The following is a 19,152-nucleotide window of genomic DNA, read 5'->3' on the forward strand; positions in this document are numbered from 1 at the left end:
ACGTCTTTATAAAGCGTTAATGCTTCAGAAGCATCACCACGATACACGTGATAGAAGCGGGATTAACAGTCGTGTCACTGTGTCCACGAGTGAGGTAGGAGAGACAGACCTTATTTGACAATAAAAGCAGCCCTTTCCAAAAGTTAATTCCAGCAAGCTGCTCGACGTTCCTTCAGGAAGTGGAAGTTAGGAACTAGAATCTCCCCCCCCCCACGCAGGTCTGCAGGGACGGACAGACCCCTCGAAGGGGCCGCCGTGCCCGGGCTTCTGACAGAGGTGTTTCCCCACAGCTCGTGGTCACGCAGCTGGGTTACGACACGCGAGTGACCATCCTGGGACATGTGCAAAGAGGCGGGACGCCGTCAGCATTTGACAGGATTCTGGTAAGTGAGGGTGGGAATGGTCAGGCATCTCCATGCAGAAAGGAGTACTTCTGGGGCGACACGAGGACCAGCCTGCTGGGAATGCTGAATGACGCCGAGCAGGGCCTTCGGGTCAATAGCATCTCCTGCCCCCAGCGCTGGACCCCGAGGTGCTACGGGCCGTGGGCTCACTGGACCCCAGCCAGCCCAGGGGTTCCTAGGCCCCCGGTCACCCAGACGCTGGGAGACCCACCAAACGTGGGGCCTCCAGGACAAAACCCAGAAGGTGCAAAGGCACCCACCCACGTGCAGTTTTCAAGAAAGAGGCCAGCACTCAGTTTTCTGCTCCCCACGCCTCTGGCCTCCCCACCCCTCCACCTGGCCGGTTCCCGCCGGGTCAGACTCTGCTGGAGGAGGTTACATGGGTTACAGGGAAGCGGGAAGGACTCCACGCAGCTCACAGGGATGCGGTGCAGGAGATGGGGAGGGAGGCAGGGAGGGCAGAGCTTAGAACAAGGGGGCCCTCTACCCGGGGCACTGAGGTGGTCTCCGGGCCTGGCGGGGCGCCCTCTCTGACCATCAGAATGTTGTTTCCAGGCCAGCCGCATGGGGGTGGAGGCCGTGGTCGCCCTCCTGCAGGCCACCCCTGAGACCCCAGCCTGCGTGGTGTCGCTGAGCGGGAACCAGGCGGTGCGGCTGCCGCTGATGGAGTGTGTGCAGATGGTGAGCGCGGGCAGCGTGCGCTCGGGCCCGGGGCCTGTCAGGCCGAGTCAGTGACCGTCCCCAGGACGTGGGGAGCCCCTCCCCATGGGTGGGACGGCAGTGTTTGTGACATCAAATGGTGCCCTTCTCGATTCTGTGACACCAGGCACCACTGCCCCACAGTGAGCCTTGAGCCTAAGACGGGGTTTCCGTGGAGCACCCATGAGCTCCCTGCCCAGGGCCAGAGAGGCCGGGGGAGAAAGCTCTGCGGGATCTGGGAGGGCTTCACGGAGGTGGGGGATACTGCCGCCTCTGCAGCATCAACGGCTCCTGCCCTTCTGTCCCCGAGGCTTTCACGTCTGTGACGGGATGCATGGATGGCTGCTTGGGTGACTCCCTGACACACACGGCCTCCTCCAGGCCCCGGGGTGCCGCCTGTGGACGCGGGGAGTGGGTACTGGTTTTCCAGCTGGCCGTCCGCTCGGTGAGGAGGCCCTGGAGCTGCATTACAAATTGTTACCGTGTTTCATTTTTCAAAGTCTGTTCTCCACTGTCACTTCTTTGGTCTTCCCAGAGGCACCGAAGTACACGTATTTTGTAACGTGTAGAGATGTCGTTAAGTCATTAAGTCATGGGACTTGTCAGAAGTAATCTCAGAAACATAATTTCCAAACGCCTGTGGCAGTAAACAAAGCCTGTGAGTGTGCACACGTGTGCGCACATGTGTGTGTGTAGGTGTGCAGGCATGTGCACGTGTGTGCACACACGTGTGCACGTGTGTGAGTGAGGGCTCACGAGAAGAGACGTGGAACTATAGCAGTCATTTATCTTAAGCACGTTTCTCCTGCCCAGTGTCGCTCTGTCCCTTCCGAGACGGACAGGCGGTGGGACCACTGGCTTGTCCTCAGACAACTGTACATCGTGGTACATCAGCCAGACGGCTCACAGAGCCGCGGTGAGCCGCTCCCGACCCCCTGCTGCCTGGCGGGGACTCCCTGGGGCTCTGGTGTGTGCTGCCCCACAGACAGCACCAGAAGGAGGGGCCCCTTTCTTACCAGAGGAAGAAACTGAAGTTGAGAGATGGATGGCTTCCCTAGGACCCTGGGCTTCAAAGCGGCCGAGCCGGTGCTGGTCCCCATGTGCTCTGCCCCAGGGCCCCCCCAGCCCCTCCACCCGCCTCCGCTCCAGCGGCCCCACCCCACCCTCCGCTCCCTGGGCAGGGGTGGTTCTGTCTGCGCTTTCCTCACCAGAGTCACGTGGGGATTTTTCAGAGCCTTTCCTTCTGGCCGTGCTCTCGTGGGGCACAACCCTAAGATCTCAGGACCTGCTTACCTTGGCGTGGCCGGCGGGGCCACCGTGTCCTTTTCTACGAAGCAGCCTGGGCAGGCGGCCTGGGCGTCCCCCTCACACCCCAGCCGGGCAGTACAGGCTCGTGACCCCGGGCTGCCGCTGTGAGGTCAGATGGGAGGGGACCCAGGATGGAAGGACGGAGCTGGTTCCGAGCCCCCAGCCTGGCTCCGAGGATGCACAGAGTCCTGACACCTTTCTTCCTTTTCCTTATTTCCTTAAAGACCCAAGATGTACAAAAGGCGATGGATGAGAGGAGATTTAAGGACGCTGTGAAACTCCGAGGAAGGTGACTGTTTTGAAGAAAACTGTTCTGCCAGGAGCCTCTGTTCCTCAGGCCTGGCCTCTGGAACGTGCTCCCGGGTGGTGCCTGTTCTGTCTCAGGGTCGGAAGTCAGACATTTAGGCAGCAGGCACCAGCAGCCCTGCTCCTGCAGGTCCGCGGTCCGGGTGACTGGTTAGACATTCGTGCGTTTATTTTTTGGCAGGGTGGGGGTGGCTCCAGCTGATGCGATCAGGAGAGACAGCAGCCAGGGGCTAGCACTTTGAGAAGGGAACTTGCCACGTCCCAAGCGCCCCTGTTCCTCAGCCCACTTACAGAACATCCATTCAAGTTGCTGCAGACAGCAGGGCCCGCAGGGTGAGGGATTGCTGGGGCCCCTTCCCTAGGAGCCCTGACACAGAGCCAGCACCTGTGGCGCACACAGCGTCCTCTGCCGCCCCTTCTCCCCAGATGAGTCCCACCGGCTCCGTCCACATTTTTGGTCCCACACGTCCTGTCCTTTTCTTCCAGGAACTTCGAGAGCAACCTGAACACTTACAAGCGGCTCGCCATCAAGCTGCCTGACTCCCAGATTCCAAAGGTGGGTGATCCTGCCCTGCGGGTGCCCCCTGCCCCCCTCCCCGCGTCCGGTGATGCCTCGGGCCTGCGCTGGCCTGGCGCCCCTCCGCTCTGGCCCGATCGGGTCTCGGCTCCTCGGAGGCCTCCCCGCGCCCCACTGCCCCTTCCCGCCCTGCCCACGCGGCTCCTTTGGGCGCCCGAGCCGCGCGCTGGGGCTCCGGGTGCAGCGCTGCGAGGGGGACGCACCGTGACCGTGGCGGTGACCGGCACACCCACCGTCCCCTCCCGACTTGCAGAGCAACTGCAACGTGGCCGTTGTGAACGTGGGCGCACCCGCCGCCGGCATGAACGCGGCCGTGCGCGCGGCCGTGCGCGTGGGCATCGCCGACGGACACAGGATGTTCGCCGTGTACGACGGCTTCGAGGGCTTCGCCAGAGGCCAGGTGAGCCCCAGGGGGCCCGGACGGGAGCACAGAGCCTGGTTTCCACGAAGGCGGCGGGGAAGGCGTCTCGGGGGTCGGGGGTCCGGGGCCCAGGGGGCAGGTGCGCGCGGGGCCGCGGGGAGGTGCGAGCGGGATGCGGAGGGTGCCGTGCGCGGCCCGTAGGCGGAGCGCCCGACCCAGTGAGAGTCTGATGAGGAGGAGAACCCGGCTTGAGGGCTCGCGGAGCGCGCTCACTGCGCCCACGGGCCCCGCGTGTGTGAGCCCGTGTGCATCTCACGGTGAGCTAAGACACTATCCCCGTTGTCCTTAGGAGACAGCGGTGGCCGGGAGACTTGAGTCACGTGATGGAGGTCATAGGATGCAGGGGGTTAAGCACGTGGTGAGGCCGCAGGTGCTGCGCCCTCAGCCAGGTGCATCCTGGTACTCGTGCGGTGGTCCCCTCTCATCTGAATCTTCAGTTACCCACATTCAGCCATGGTCCAGAAAGATGAATGGAAAATTCCGGAACAGACGGGTGGTTAAGTTTTAAATTGCACCTCGTTCTGAGTGGTGTGATGAAATCTCCACCCGTCAGCTCTGTCCTCCCAGGATGTGAGTTGCCCTCTTGTCCAGCGTATCGGCCCTTTGCCACTTAGTAGCCACTTGCTGATAGACGGTCATGGCATCGCAGTGTTCAGGTGACCCTTATTTTAAGTAAGATGTCCCCAGAGTGCAAGAGGGGCGATGCCGGCAACTTAGATGTTCTCCTCCTGTAGCTGATTTATAAACCAGGCTTTACCCTGGGTGCACGTGTGTAGGAAGAGACAGACGTGTGGGGTCTGGTACTGCCCATGGTTCCAGGCATCACTGGGGGTCTCGGAACGTACACCCTGCTGATAAGGGCGGCAGATGTGTCTGTTTGCCCAGTGACTGTGTGACTCCTTGCTGAGTTCTTAGGCTGTGGAACCGAACTAGTGAAGACAGCAGACAGGACCCCCTGCGTCTCAGGAGGGAGACGGCGGGAGTAAAAGCCGATGGAGGGAACTCTGTCGCTGCTGGGGAGGTGACTCAGGCTGCAGTTCGAAGGGGCTGAGTGAGCGGCCCTCGGGGACATCAGATGTTGGTCCCAGGCAGAGCGGAGGACAGTGGCCCTGAGCTGCTCAGGGATGGGGGTGCTCACGTGGCTGCAGCCGGGGGCGAGGGCGGAGGAGGGAGTGGTGAGGGTAGAGCGGGTGAGGGCCAGAGGGTCTGTAGGTGATCTGAGGGGTCAGGTCTGTATTCTGAGAAGACAGGAGGGTTTGGAGCAGGGGTGTGGCGCATTCTGACGGATTTCCAGAAGAGGCGGGAACGGGGAACAGGAGAGCAGCCGGGGGCCCCTGCACTAACCCAGGCGGGAGCGGTGGTGGCTAGTCCAGTCAGGCAGTGGTGGAGTCAGTGAAGAGTCTTCTAGGGTCTGGGTGTACTTTGAAGTTGGGGCCAATAGGATTTGTTCACTAAATACATGCAGGTCTGAGAAAAGGAGGCAAGACTGAGTCCGTTTCTAGTCAGCTGCAACTCGGAGGTGGGGCGGTCTGGAAGGCACTGAGACTTGGGTTCAGTGGGAGGTGTCACTGGGAGTCCCGGGGGAGGTGCCCGGCGAGCAGATAGACACAGCGCACCGGGGCTTCGGACGCCGGGGCCAAACGCGCGTGCGGAGGCTGGTGGTGTTTGAACCTGTGACACAGACCCCCCCCATGCCTGTGAGTGAAGGGGGAAAAGGATTTTGCTGTAACAGTAGAGAGAGGGGAGGACCAGCCCAGGAGACTGGGGAGGGGTGCGAACACCGAGCTGGCATTCGTCTGTGCTTTCAGATTTTTTTCAATTTTTAAGAGGAAAAGTTTTTTTTAAAAAATTGTCATTTTAAAATTTCTTTTGCTTCCCAGTGGTGGGACTTGGCCAGCTAAAGCACCCCTCCAACAGGCGCGGTGGGAGGGCTCGCCCGTCGCTGTCCTGAGTGGTTGAAGCTTAGCCTCCAGTCCAGGTCTTGTCTCGTTCAGCGTCGCAGGGAAATCCTAACATTTCTCAAATCCCCGCCGACACTGTCGCAGCTGGCCAGGGTGCAGACACCTGAGCTAGTCTTTAATCGAATTCCCTTTCCTTCTCCGCTTTGGCTGTTCCTGTCTGTGTTTGCACGTCAGATAAAAGAAATCGGCTGGTCAGGTGTCGGAGGCTGGACCGGCCAAGGAGGCTCCATCCTGGGGACAAAACGGTAATTCTCCCACCTTGATTCTGACCTGCCCTTAGGAAGAAGGGAACATCACATTCTAGGGAGGGAAGTTGGTGTTGGCTCCGGCCCGGCCCCGCTCCAGGAGGGGCCGGGGTTAGTTTGTGGGGCGCTGATGAGATGCGCCCTGGAGGAGCGGCAACACGGAGGGCCTGGGGACAGCTTCCTCCGACAATCCCTTATTTCCATTGATCGGAGGAACCGAATGGTGGCAGAAACCCCGTATCTCACTTAGGGTGACACAGACAAGTGTGCCCTGAGCTGCGGTGACCAAGCTGTGTAAACAGGATCCATAGTGGCTCAGTGTCCCAGGAACCGCAGACCTAACCCCCAGTCCCCACGGCCGGAGAACAGCCAGGAGGTCCTGGGCTGAGCTGGAAGGGCCAGTTGACATGTTCTCATGATGCTTAAGGCGCTTACAGCAGACGCCGGCAGGGACCCTGTAACCCACATCCTGTCCCTGCGTCCTCCCTGCCACCCAGACCCTACGACTTCTCATCCATCCACCCAGAGAGTGAACGCTGCCGCCCCCCAGGTGGCAGAACAGACGACCGGCGTGGGGGCTGGGGCGTGGGGGGCACGGCCATTCCACGTGTTTGAAACAGGTGTGAAGCGAGGGAGGTGCGCAGGTGTGGGTGGAGGTGACCTGAAACGGGGTTAGATGGGGTGTGGCGCTCGTGTGTGACTTGCTTGTTGCGGTGAAATTCGGAAGCCTTTGTGCTCCGTCTGCTTTTTCCCTAATGGGGGAAGTAGGAGTCTTTGAGGGCCAGTTATTGGACAGGTGCAAAGTTCCATTCTCCTTTAAAAGACACTCTTTTGAGACCTGATTCCCGACCACTCCTGCTGCGTGGGGTTCCAGTCCCTGCTGCCCGCGTGGAGGGGGCACAGTGGGGCTCCGGCCTGACCTCGCCTCTCCCTTGGCCGGTCCGCAGCACCCTTCCTGGGAAGTTCTTGCAGGACATCGCGGCCCAGATGCGCGCTCACGGCATCAACGCGCTCCTGGTCATCGGGGGCTTTGAGGTACGTCTGCTCTCCTGTGCTTGGCTGTCCCCGCAGGTCTGAGTGGGGACCCCGTGCTGTCTCCTCTCTCCACGCGCTGGGGCCCCAGCTGCCACAGAGTAACTGTGCCACAGAGACCAGCGGGTGGCGGGAGGAGGGGGCCGGAAAGCCACTTGACCGGGAGGCGACAGCTTGACCCCTTGGCTGGGGCTCATCCCTGCCGTGGGTTCTCAGTGTCAGATCCAGGACTGACCCTCCCCACTAGGAAGCCCGCTGGCTCTTCAGAGAGGGAGGCTGTTACATGGCTGGATTCTCATTTTTTAACTACGTGTCGGACGTCAACCGTAATTTTTATACTCAGCCGAGGCCAGTCCCACGATGACCTTTCAGTTTTCTTTAAAGAGTCCGTGAGAACCTCCACCAGCCAGACTCTGGCCGGTGACACTCCCGGCCTCCTCTGTGCTTGGAGCTGGGCGCGCGCGACGTGGATGCGTTTTGAGCTGGTTCTCCGCGTCCCTTCCCGTCCCCTCCCTCTGGCCTCCACGCCGCACACATTACCCCGCAGGCCTACCTGGGACTGCTGGAGCTGTCCGCCGCCCGGGAGAGGCACGAGGAGTTCTGTGTCCCCATGGTCATGGTTCCCGCCACCGTGTCCAACAACGTCCCGGGGTCCGACTTCAGCATCGGGGCCGACACCGCCCTCAACACCATCACCGACGTGAGTGCGGGGCCGCAGAGCAGGGCCGCGACGCCAACCCGCTAACCCGGCCCCTGGCCTGCTTTTATCTCCCGGCACCTCGGAGACCAGGCCTGCTGGCTTGCTTTTCTCTTTTATTTTTCTCAGAAAAGTTAAAAAAAGTCTGACAACCTCTGACTCTGCTCTGTCCCGCTGCTGCAGCCCGGGTGCCGGGTCCCCTGCAGCTCGGGGTCTCAGTGATCTGGGTGTTCACTCACTCAAATGCGTTTTCTTTTTTGGCTGGCCCCGTGGCCCGTGCTTTGATGTCTGGGCTAAATAATTTGTAATTTCATCCGTTGACCCGAGCCCACTTTTTAACAGCTGTGACGCCTCTGGCTGCAGCTTAGCGCCATCCTTGCCCTCCCCTCGTGGGCTGGACGTTAAACTGCGTCTAAGGCGACATGGATGCTACTTGAATGCAGGGGTTTTGTTTTGTTTTGTTTTTTGCCAAAAGGCAATAACAAAGAAATGCGTCTTAATCACCGTATTTGTGAACTGCACGTGGGAAATCCCGCGGGCATCTGAGTCTGAATCTAGCACAGAACGCATTTCTCCCTTTTTTTAAATTCGGTGTCAGAACGTTTCTGTAAATCCTCACGTTCCGGTTTCCTCGCGAGGCGATCTTGTGGGCGTCTCCCGGGCGTTCTCTCTGAGGCCCTGGCCTCGCGTCTGCCGCTGGTGCCGGCAAATGAAAGAAGAGCCTCTGGAGGGCGCGCCGCGCGCCGGGCGGGCTTGGTGCATGGCTCCCGCTTCCCGCGCCCCTCTCACTTCCTGCCGCTTCTGCACGAAGACGCCCCGGCTGTCGCCTGCGTTCCCGCCCTCCTGCCGCGGTTGCTGCGCCTCTGGTGCTGGGGTCTGTGCTGTGGCTGCTGCCGGGCTAATTCAGCTCCCTGTCGACCCCCAAGCTCTGGGGCGAAAGGTCGTGGTGTCGCAAAGCCTTCCTGCTTCTCCCGCGCAGCTGGGCTCGAACCTGCTCGCTCCAGGCTCGCAGTAGGAGCCACGAAGTTCGCTTTCCTAAGTGGCCCCTAACTAGACACCCCGGGTGGTGGCGGGGACGCTGGGGGCTGTCACTGGGGGGCCCTGACCAGGTCGGTGTGCGCCCCCGCTGCGGCACTGCACACACACTTTCAGGCACAAGGATAGACCCCCACCTTCTAGTTCCAGGCTCGTCTGCGACAGAGAATTCTCTTTCCAGACGATAAAGAGTGAATGCGTGTGTGATGCTGAAAACTAGAAAGCCCAGAGCGGCCCGGGGCAAACTCCAGGTGTCCGTTCTGCGTCCCCTTGAGGGATTCTGAGATTCACTGCGTGACCCTGTAAATTCAGGTTTTGCTCCACGTGAGGCTCTCAGAGCCCGGGTAGCGGCAGTAAGGCAGGCGGTTCCCTGGCGGCCGGCGCCGGGCCGCCCTTGGAGGCAGGAGGAGGTGAGGGTGCCTGGGGACCTCCGCAGGGGGCCTTGCTCTGGTTCGCAGTGAGTGGTCGGAGGGCGGTCGGGACGACCCCCCCAGGGCTGCTCAGCAGGTCCTGAAGGCCGGCGTGTTGAGGTTGCTCAGTTTGCCCCGAGCCCCGTGTGTTACAGTCACAGTGACGCCCAGTCTCTTCAGGGGTCCATCTGGGCTGGGACTGGGCCAGGCCGGCCACGTGCGGGGGGGGGGGGGTGGCCGGGGAAGGCCTGAGGGGCCACACAGGGCTCCAGTGGCTCATGGCAGTGCCACTTCATGGCCCTGGGAGTGCTGAGGACAGTCCCCGGCGTCTCCTGTCCCAGCCGGTTCCTTCTGTTCTCGGAAGGGGGTGGTCCTGGCAGTGATCTTGCCACCAGGCGACATCTCGGTGGTCACATCTGAGCCAGGGGTGCCCTGGTGTCTGGTGAGCGGGAGCCGGGATGCTGGTGATGCCCCATGATGTCAGGAGGCCCACAGGGAGCCCACGGCCAGAACGTCCCTGTGCCAAGGCTGGGGCCCGAGATGGCTCTGTGTCATCAGCTGCCACGGTCCTCTGGACGTTCAACCGCCGTCCTCATCAGCCTGTTTCCTTTGCGTCTGGACGCGTCCTGAGCACTGACTGCATCGCAGGGTGGTGGGTCTCCAGGGCCAAGGGGACACCTCAGAGCAGGGGTTTGGGGGTCCTCGGCTGTGTCTTACCCCTCGGAACCACCTGCTTGTTGTGCTGGGAGCCACGGCCGCCGTGTGTGCTGGCCCCAGGCGGGGAGGGTGGCCCTGAATTACCTGGTAAGGAGGTGGGCGCCTGGATGGCTTCCCTGCGACTGTCCAGTGTCTCTTCTCAGTGTTGGTGGTGCAGCGTTGCCCCCCCAGGACTGGACTTGGTCCCCAGAATTTCAGGTCTCGTCCTGGGCCGGGCTCTCCCCTCTCCGCAGCATCCTCTCGTCTTCTGAGAGATGGAGGAGGAGGAGGAGTGATGGGAACAGAGGGTGCGAGGACTTGAGGGCATAGAACCACCGTCAGATTGAAAGGCGCCGATGACACCCTGCCCGCCCGTGATGCCCGGTCCCTGGTCCATAGAGTCCTGGGTGGTGGTGGGGAGCGGTTCAAACCGTGCCCTCCAGTGGTCCTGAGCTGCACCGGGCCGGAGGAAGGTCCCTGCGGGGACCGGGCCTGGCGGGTGGAGGGGCGATGGAGGGGGGTGGGGCAGGTGCGCGACCCCCTCACCTTCCTCCCGGCCACTCCCCGACTAACCCACGTCAGGTCCACCGTCCATGTGTCCTCGGGCCGCAGCTCCCCCACCCCCGAACCCGGCCTGTTTGGAACCCTAGGGATTGGTGGGGGTGGAGGGCAGAGACCCAGAGGCCTGGGTCTCATCCTGCCTGCGAACATTCCCACAGAAGGGGCCCCCAGGTCGTGCTGCGTGGGGGCACAGAGACCGGGCAGGGGCCCGGGCTGTGCTTGGAGCTGTGGCTTTGGGGCCGTGGTGGGTGGACTGGGCCACTAACTGAGCTACTTGGGCTAATGCTCTGAGGCAGGAGTCCAGACCTCCGCCTTGTGCTTGGGGACAAAAGCAGCCCACTCCTCTGGCATCAGAGCCCACTGATGTCACCTGGGCCCCCATCCTCGGGACGCAGGCCCCTGAGCTGCTCCCTGTGAGGCCCCCAGGGGGGTGCTCCTCACACGGCAGAGAGGGCTCTCCCAGCTCTGTTTGGGGGCCCCCACTGGCAGCAGCGCCACTCCTGGCTGGGTGCCAGCAGGTGGGCCTGGCCTTGAACTCGCCAGAGAGGCTCCCTCGCTTCCTCCCAGATGCCTAGAAGGGCCGGGTTGTTCTTCCCTCACTAATCCAAGGCCACCTCCTGCCCTGCTCTGCTGCCCCCCACTGCGTCCCCCTGTGCTCTGGGCACCGAGCCCTCCCTGGGGCCTGCACGCCCTCTCCCCACTGCTGGGGTCTCCCCTGCTGAGCCCCCGCCCCCCACCCCTGGGTCTTCCCTCCTGCCCCCCGACTCCTGGGTCTCCTCTCCTGCATCTCTGACCCCCACTGCTGGTCTCTCTTCCGGCCCCCTGTGCCCCCCATAGCTTCCTCCCCAGAGACCCCGTGGATGTAGGTCCCCTGTCCCCTGATGACTGCAGGGAGCTGGCGCCCCTGACCACTCACCCACCCCGCTGACCCCGCTGCAGGCTTTCCAGGGTTCGCTGGTGATGGCAGACGCGCGGGGCAGCCACCCCGAGTTTTGCGTCCCCATTTGTGTTGTCCCTGCCACCACTGATAACAACATCCCAGGCACAGACCTGAGCGTGGGCTGTGACACTGGCCTGAATGTGATCGTGGAGGTAAGAGGACCTGCCCCACCCGCTTCTGTCTTCGCTTCGGTGGTTGGTTTTCTTTGCCCCTAGGAGAGGGCCGGTCAGGTTGAACCCGTTCAGTGGAATTGGCGGGGAGCCCCATCCGGTCCCCCAGGGCGCGTGCGCACTGGCTGGAGTCTAGGTCACACTTTCCAGGACAGTTTTCTCAGCTCCTCCCTCTGGGGGCATCCTGCCTTCACTGACTAATAAGTAGATGTTCTGTTTGTGCTCCCGGTTCCCGCAGCACCTGGTGGGGCGGGGCCTGAGGTCCTCCCCAGCCTGATGAGGCAGCTGCCAGGCGACTGGGCGACTGCGCGGACGTGTGGTCTGTTGTGGGGACCAGGACGGAAGCGGGTCGGGGGGCGGGCATCTGGCCCGGGGGGACGGTGAGTGCGGAGTCGCAGTCCAGCAGAGAGCGGCCCGGCCGCGGGAGGAACGCCCTTCCTGCCCGGGCGGCTGGAGGCTCGGTGGACCGGCCCCGAGTCCCCGGAGTTCCACCACGTGGCCCGAATGCAGGTGTCCCCCTCGCTCCTCCGCGGGGCGGCGCCTGTGAGCAGCGCTGGGACGTAACTTGCCGATTTCCCTCGGCCGCCTGAGTCTCAGACTTTCTGGGAGCCTCCTCTGTCGGCCACCAGAGGGCGGCAGCTAGCGGAAGGGCGGCCGCAGGGCCGGCGGCGGCTGGTCCTCGTCTCACCCCAAGTCAGAGCCCCCGCGCTCCCTGCACCCCCGGCCGGGCCGGGCCGGGCCGGGCCGGCTCGGGCCTGCGGCCTCTGGCTCCTCAGTAACTGAAGGAGACAAGGCCACAGGACTCACTATTTTTAAATCAAATGGATTCAAGCCTCAGACACAACCTGGGTAAACGGGGGCCTGCAGGACGCACAGGCGGACCCGCTCACTGTCCTCGCACGACGGGCCCCCAGCGCCTGGGCCAGTTGGGTGATGACAGCGCTGTTCTCTGCCTGCGTGAGTGATTCTCCGCCTGGGTGTCGGGCTGGGTAGGGACAGGAACCCACGTGACCTGAGCTGGGGGCGGGGCAGCGTGCATCCCACCACCCGGAATTCCTCTGAGACAAAGGCCACGCAGGGAGTGTAAGTCCTTAAATGCCAGGGAGAGGACCCTGCACGGACTGGACAGTGAAAACCCTCCAGTGCTGTTTGCTGGCCCTGTGGGGCCTCCCTGCACCCTGGGCCCCCCGCAGCACTGGGCTGGGCCCCCATGCAGTGCTGGGCTGGGCCCCCCGCCCCACCTGAGCACCAGGCAGAGGAGACTGGTCCGTTGATGCGGTTTCCTCCCGCCTCAGCTCCCAGGGCTGCAGGGCTGCCCCCCGGCTACAGTGCACTCTGAATTTTGAGTAAATCCGTCTAGTTATCTGGGGAGGGGGCCGGTCCATGAAAGTACTGTCAGGAGTGGTGGAATGGAGCACGTTTATTCATCAAAATGCTCTTCCATGTTTGACCCAAGGTCCTTGAGGGAAAAGCTCTGAATCGGGGTTGTTACCCTTTGGTGCCTAGACCCCCTCTTCTCACCCCAAGGCCTGACGCCCCGTCTCTCTGCACCCCCAGCCCCAGGCATGATTTCAAACTTGGGGCCTTAAAACACGCATGTTCTCTCTCAGCGCCGAAATGGGAGCTGAGACCAGCGTCACTGGCTGACGCCCAGGTGTTGGCAGGGGCGGGACCGTTCTCACTGTCCCAGGGGCTACAGCTGCCCCAGCCCGGCCTCGTCTGTAAAGCCTCCTGCTCCAGGGTCACGTGGCCATTACCCCTGGGTCAGACCCCCCCGCCTCCCTCATACAAGGATGCTCGGGACGGCGTTTGGGGCTACAGGGTGACAGGGGACAGTCTCCCCATCTCAAGGTCCTGGATTTTATCCCCACGTGAGGGCCAGTCTCAGGTTCCAGCGATGGGGACCTGGGCGTCTTTGGGGGTCATCGTCCAGCCCCCCGCCCATCCAGCAGGATGTGGGGGCCCCGAGGAGGGCTGGGTCCGGCACATCCCAGAAACAGGAGGTGGTGTGGGGGAGCGGGAGCCGGGAAAGGTGGAGACGATGTTCCCAAACGGTGGAGGGGTGTGTGTGTGTGGTGGACGGACCAGCTTAGGGGCTCTGCAGGGACCCCAGAGAGAGGAGGTGCTGGACAGGTTTCCACGTCCCTGAGGCCAGCGCAGGCGTTTCCTGGGGAGACCGCCGTCTGCGTGTCTGTGAGACGCGGTCCAGCTCTGCAGAGATGCCCTGATGGGAGGTAGGTTCAGGGAAGACCGAGGACCCCCAGCCCAAGTGTCCCAGGGGCTTTTCAGCAGAAGACAAGACCCAGGACCCGGCCCCACGAGGCCGCAGGCAGAGAGTGCTGGGGACTGACACACCGACCAGGGTCAGGGCCAGGCCCCGCAGGGTGTCACCTGGCCCGCACCCCGTGACCCGTGTCCTCCTCTGTGGCCAGACGTGCGACCGCATCAAGCAGTCGGCCAGCGGGACGAAGCGCCGCGTCTTCATCATAGAGACCATGGGCGGCTACTGCGGCTACCTGGCCAACATGGGGGGCCTGGCCGCCGGGGCCGATGCCGCCTACATCTTCGAGGAGCCCTTCGACATCCGGGACCTGCAGGTGCGTGGGTGGGCCGCCGCCCGGGGCATCACTGCTGACGCACCAGGTTGGGGCACCCCCGCTGACCCAGGACACTGACACCAGGGACGTGTGTGAGGGCCGTGTCCACACAACAGGGTGACAGTGGGAACATGGGTCTCAGGGCACCTGCTGGTCTTTAGCCCAAGCTTATGAGTTTGTCTCTCACGTCCCTGTGACAGTGATTCCTTGTTCCTAGGAAGGCCCTGCCCTGTCAGGGGACGAGGGCCTGTTCACTGGGACTGGTGGCCTGATGGCTGCGAACCTCCAGGCCATGGGGTCACGCAGGGCAGCCAGCCTGGGGGCCCCGTGGGTCCAAGGCGGGGAGAGACCTGGGTGGTTGGAGAACAGCCTTCCCGCAGCAGAGCCCGCCCGGGGAAGCACTGCCCCCACCCCGGTCCCAGGGGCGCACACCCGAGGGATGTGGCCCTGAGATCACAGTGCAGTGGGCGTGACTCACGCTGTCTGGGAGCAGGTGCTGGCCGCTCGACCCGGGACAGGAGCTGAACTCTCCGCCTTCCCCTCCTGCTTTCACGTCCCTTTCTCCCTTCTGCACGTTTCCTCCCTGGAGACACAGTGCTCCTTTCCCGAGGAGACTGTGCACCAGGCTGAGCGTCTCCTGGCCCGAAAATGCTCATTAGGCAGTTTCACGCATTTGTGTGCAGTAAAGCACCAGGTGGTCGTTTGCCTCTGAGGCAGAGAGCACCCTGGTGGGAACAGACAGTTAAGGGCGAAGGGCAGGCTTCTGGCGGGTGCGCAGAAACTGACGCGCACAAAGCGGGAGCGTCTCCCACGGGTGCTGGGTGCGCGCAGCTCTGGGGACACAGTCCCTCCTGCCGTGGCCTGCGCGTCCATGGTCCCTGGCGTTTGTCACTAAGGGACACGTCACCCATCTCCTACAAGGAAGCTCAGAGCAGCCACCCCGATCTCCCACCGCCCTGTTCACGCAGCAGGTCGGGCAGGGGAGCACACAGTAGGCGCTTAGTAAGTTTCCACCTGCCTGACAGACGGACCCTCTTTCCTAGTCCAACGTGGAGCACCTGACGGAGAAGATGAAGACCACCATCCAGAGGGGCCTCGTGCTCAGGTACCGGGTCTTGAAGGCAGGGCCGTCTCACCCTGCCCCCGCCCGGCCTGGACCCCCACCCGCACCGCATCCCGAAGGAGGGAGGGGGCCGAGTGGCTGCACTTCCTGCTAAGACCTGTGGGCCTTTAAGCCTTTAATCCTCCAAGGGCACTTTAAAAACTTCTTCACGTGTAGCCAGTCTTTTTTAAGATCCTGCAAGTCGTCGCTTCCGTGAGGCGCTGAGCTGCACTGGGGAGGGAAGGGGTGCGGGCGCTGGGGGCGGGGGACGTGCGTGCGCGGGGGGGACATAGGCGCCTGTGTTTCAGGAACGAGAGCTGCAGCGTGAACTACACGACCGACTTCATCTACCAGCTCTACTCCGAGGAAGGCCGGGGCGTATTCGACTGTAGGAAGAACGTGCTGGGCCACATGCAGCAGGTGGGCGCTCGCAGCCCGCGCAGGGGGCGCTGTCTCAGCCGTGCGGGGGAGACCTGCGCGCGTAGGTTAGGGTTAGACTGACGGTAACCTCTGCGCCGTGTTGGGGTGGCACCAGACATCGCGAGCTTCTAGAACTATGTCCGCTGTGACATTTGGGCAGCTGGGCTGTTCAAGGAAAACCATCCGCTTTCGTGTAAATGGTGACACCAGTTAAGTGGAAAAACTTACTCAAATGATTCAATGCTGGGCCTCGGTCACCTTTTAAATTGGAGCAGCAGACAAATGATAGTGATCTGAGATTTGCACAAAGTTGGAGCGACTTGGAAAGAGCCCCCAGACCCTGGGGCCGGTGGACAAGGCTCCCGACGGCAGGCCTGCGCCGGCCCGCCCCCACCTCAGTCTTAAAGGAACTGTGCCTCCGCCCTCCATCCCCCGGAAGAAGGTTAAGGAGTCCTGATGAAGACGCTAAAATAAGGAAGATGCTAGTTGACCAGTCGGCTGATTAAAAGCCTCTGGTTGCAGGGCCCTGGCCAGAGTTCCGGGGCGGGGCTGGTTTGGTTTGGTCCCAACCGTGTCCAAGGAGACAGAAGTATGCAGAAAAGGAAACCCAAAACCCACATTTATAAATTTGAGTCTCTTAAAAATATGTCATGAGTCTCGCTGAACAGCAGTGATTTTCATTTCTATTCAAAAACTAAGCCAGGAAGATACTCGTGTGACGAACCCTCATGTAGCTCTAACCACCCACAGGGCGGGGCGCCTTCGCCGTTTGACAGAAACTTCGGGACCAAACTCTCTGCCAGAGCCATGCAGTGGGTCACCGCGAAGCTGAAGGAGCCGCAGGGGGCAGGTACGGGCGTGCAGCCGGGCTGGGGGACCGTTTCTCCCTGGCTTCCAGCAGCTCAGCCCCACAGCTGCTGCTGCTGCTGCCTCATGGTCTGATTAGGGAGAAACAGAATTAGCGAAGCGAAGTGCCCACCACCGAGGGCAGCGTCCGGCCACGCAGCGACGCCCCTCTTCCTTTGCAAGAACCCTGCCCCGACACGAGGGCTCACTGGCAGGGCTCCGTGGACCGCTCTGAACTGGCTTTTACTTAAGATGTGTGACTTCTCACCGACGCCTTCATGACCCCCCTTTTGGGGAAAATGACACAGGATGGGGAGGTGTCTAGGCAGTCTCCTCCTTGGGAGCCGAGGCGGGTCCCCTCCACCCCTTCGGACGCCCTCCCTTCGCAGGGAGCGCTGACTCCTGACCCTCTTGTGTGTAGAGACCCGCTTGCGTTTGTTTCTTGAGTCAGGCTGTTATATTTTCTAGGAATTTTTCAGTTCACCTAAAATTTCCAAGCATGGCATGGAAGTCTCGGTCGTACCCTCTTACCGCCTACAGCGTCTCTGTCCCCCATTCATGCCATGTTATGTCACCCCCTCAGTTTTCTTCATCAGTCTGACCAGATCAGTGTGTGTTTTAGTTTTAAATAATTTCAGCGTAATTTTAATCTTCAGAGAATTGATTTCTTGATTCTTTCTAAGTTTGTTTTTTACGTTAACTCCTGCTTCTGTATCTCTTTCCACTTTTTGGATTTATCCTCCTCTTTCCCCGGCTCAGCTAAGGACACGCCACTCACTCGCAGCCTCTCACCGGATGTGCTGTCTGGAGCATCGGTTTCTTGTGCAATTTTACTGAAATCCGCCCTTTAAGCTTTCCTGCTGCCGCGCCGTGTGGAGCGTTTACTCCCCACCCACTCTAAGAATGCGCCTTGTGCGACCCCTAGCCAGGCGGCTCCCAGGACCAGAGGGAGCGCTGGGGCCTCGGCCTCCGCCCGCGGCGGCTCTGAGTCTGAACCCTTCCTCTCCCCACGCGACTGCTCCCCCGGTCGGCAAACCTCTCCTCCTCACCCCTCCTGCCGGGTCAGCACGACACATTATTTATTTTCTTTTCTTTCACAGGAAAAAGGTTTGTAGCGGATGATTCCGTGTGTGTGCTGGGAATAAGCAAAAGGAACCTTGTCTTCCAGCCTGTGGCAGAGCTGAAGAAGGACACGGACTTCGAGTAAGTGCCCGGGACTCGGGCGGCCTCACTGCCCCGGGGAGGGGGAGGCAGCAGGCCCGCTGCCAGGTCCTGGACACGACTGTCCTCCGCCCTTTCCCTGAGAACTGGCCTCTCCTCGTCACGCGATGCTGCCCTCATTCTGCTCTGTCTGGAACTCACAGCTGCTCCAGCTGGTCTTAGATTTTGATGTCAGCCTGATTCACCTTCTGTAACCCTTGGCTTCTAATACATGTCATTACACGCATGCATCTTCCACCCCAACAGGGGCGCTGGGGCTTGGACCCTGGCCCTCGTGCACACTGAGCACACGCTCTGCCACTGCGCTGTACCCCCGCCCCCTGCAGTCCTCACTTGAGACTTTGAGAACCAGGGCAGAGCTTTCAGGTGTCTGAGTGAAAAGTGTGTTCTCCTCCTGCCTGTCGGGCCCCCCACGGCCCCCTCCACAAGGAGCCATGGCTCAGGGCCCGTCCTGTCCCCTCTGCAGGCACAGGATCCCCAAGGAGCAGTGGTGGCTGAAGCTCCGGCCCCTCATGAAGATCCTGGCCAAGTACAAGGCCAGCCTCGAGCTGTCGGACACCGGGCAGCTGGAGCACCTGCAGCACCGGGGCCCCGAGGAGCTGGCCGCCATCTAGACCTGCCTTCCTGCTTTGTAACGTCTAAGTTATTTATCAGCACTTTGAGGCTCGCGCGGTTAACCCTGCTCACAGAGCCCGTCTGCAGGTCCAGCACGAGGCGTCCACTGTCTCAGCCTGTCTCCTGCTTTAGCACCTGCGTGTCCCACAGATTAAACGTCTGCCAAACTCCCATCAGTGCCTGGTTTCTTTTCTCTTTTTAAGTGGAAGTTGAGAACCTCAGGCAGGAGCTGTGGGCAGCTGTAAAGGTTTGCTGGGCAGATCTGGGGGGTACTGGCAAGTATTTTAGAGGGACCATGATGAGACCACAGGCAAGGGCACTCTCACAGGAGGGAAGGCGGCTCTGACACACAGGTGTGCAACGCCAAGGCAGAGACCGACCTGCACCAGGGCGCGGCTGAGGTGACCCCTCCTGTAAAGCAGAAACAGAAACCTCGAGGTGGCTTAAGCCCGAGGAGAGTTCACAGGCCAGCCCCGCGCCGAGGCCGTGAAGGGCAGCTCCCCGACCCCTTGTGCAGCCCCAAGGCCCGCATGAGGGGCTGCGGGGTCACCCCTGCTTCCTGGGGGCCAGGGAGCTCCTGGCCCAGGTCTGCAGCGGAAAGCTTCCTGCCTCTGCTCTCTGGGGCCAGGGACAGTCAGGGCACAGCCTGGGACCAGACCTGGGCGGGGAGACGGCGGGGGGCAGGCTGCACGGGGTGGCTTCTGTCTGAAGGCGCGGCGGGGCTGGAGGAGTCAGACGCCTGAGCGAAGCCGAGGTCGGAGGGCAACGCCGTCGCCCCCTCAGGGTCCTCCAGGCGCGATCCTGGCCCCGTGCCATGTAAGCGGACGTGGGTGTGGGGACACCTCTGTCCCTTCGTGCATGCCCCATAAACGCTCTAAGAACTACTATG

General features: G+C 61.8%; 1 protein-coding gene across 5 annotated transcripts in view; it reads left to right on the forward strand.

Moving 5' to 3' along the window:
- The window catches only part of PFKP (phosphofructokinase, platelet), a 48,711-nt gene extending 30,275 nt beyond the window's left edge, over positions 1 to 18,436 (forward strand). For 2 of the 5 annotated variants that reach the window (XM_032473859.1, XM_032473862.1), the window contains 15 exons: positions 291 to 383; positions 960 to 1,085; positions 2,636 to 2,700; positions 3,204 to 3,273; positions 3,548 to 3,694; positions 5,851 to 5,921; positions 6,869 to 6,956; positions 7,501 to 7,653; positions 11,292 to 11,444; positions 13,895 to 14,059; positions 15,103 to 15,164; positions 15,470 to 15,581; positions 16,332 to 16,431; positions 17,528 to 17,630; positions 18,115 to 18,436. In XM_032473859.1, coding sequence (XP_032329750.1) covers positions 291 to 383; positions 960 to 1,085; positions 2,636 to 2,700; positions 3,204 to 3,273; positions 3,548 to 3,694; positions 5,851 to 5,921; positions 6,869 to 6,956; positions 7,501 to 7,653; positions 11,292 to 11,444; positions 13,895 to 14,059; positions 15,103 to 15,164; positions 15,470 to 15,581; positions 16,332 to 16,431; positions 17,528 to 17,630; positions 18,115 to 18,262 — 1,656 coding nt within the window. In that variant the 3' untranslated portion in view covers positions 18,263 to 18,436. The remainder of the gene's footprint in view (positions 1 to 290; positions 384 to 959; positions 1,086 to 2,635; positions 2,701 to 3,203; positions 3,274 to 3,547; positions 3,695 to 5,850; positions 5,922 to 6,868; positions 6,957 to 7,500; positions 7,654 to 11,291; positions 11,445 to 13,894; positions 14,060 to 15,102; positions 15,165 to 15,469; positions 15,582 to 16,331; positions 16,432 to 17,527; positions 17,631 to 18,114) is intronic. The other 3 variants (XM_032473861.1, XM_032473860.1, XM_032473863.1) reach the window with 3 other exon arrangements.
- The last annotated feature ends 716 nt before the right edge of the window (positions 18,437 to 19,152 follow it).

Source organism: Camelus ferus, chromosome 35 (assembly GCF_009834535.1).
Source record: "Camelus ferus isolate YT-003-E chromosome 35, BCGSAC_Cfer_1.0, whole genome shotgun sequence".
In the NCBI taxonomy this organism is placed as follows: domain Eukaryota; kingdom Metazoa; phylum Chordata; class Mammalia; order Artiodactyla; family Camelidae; genus Camelus; species Camelus ferus.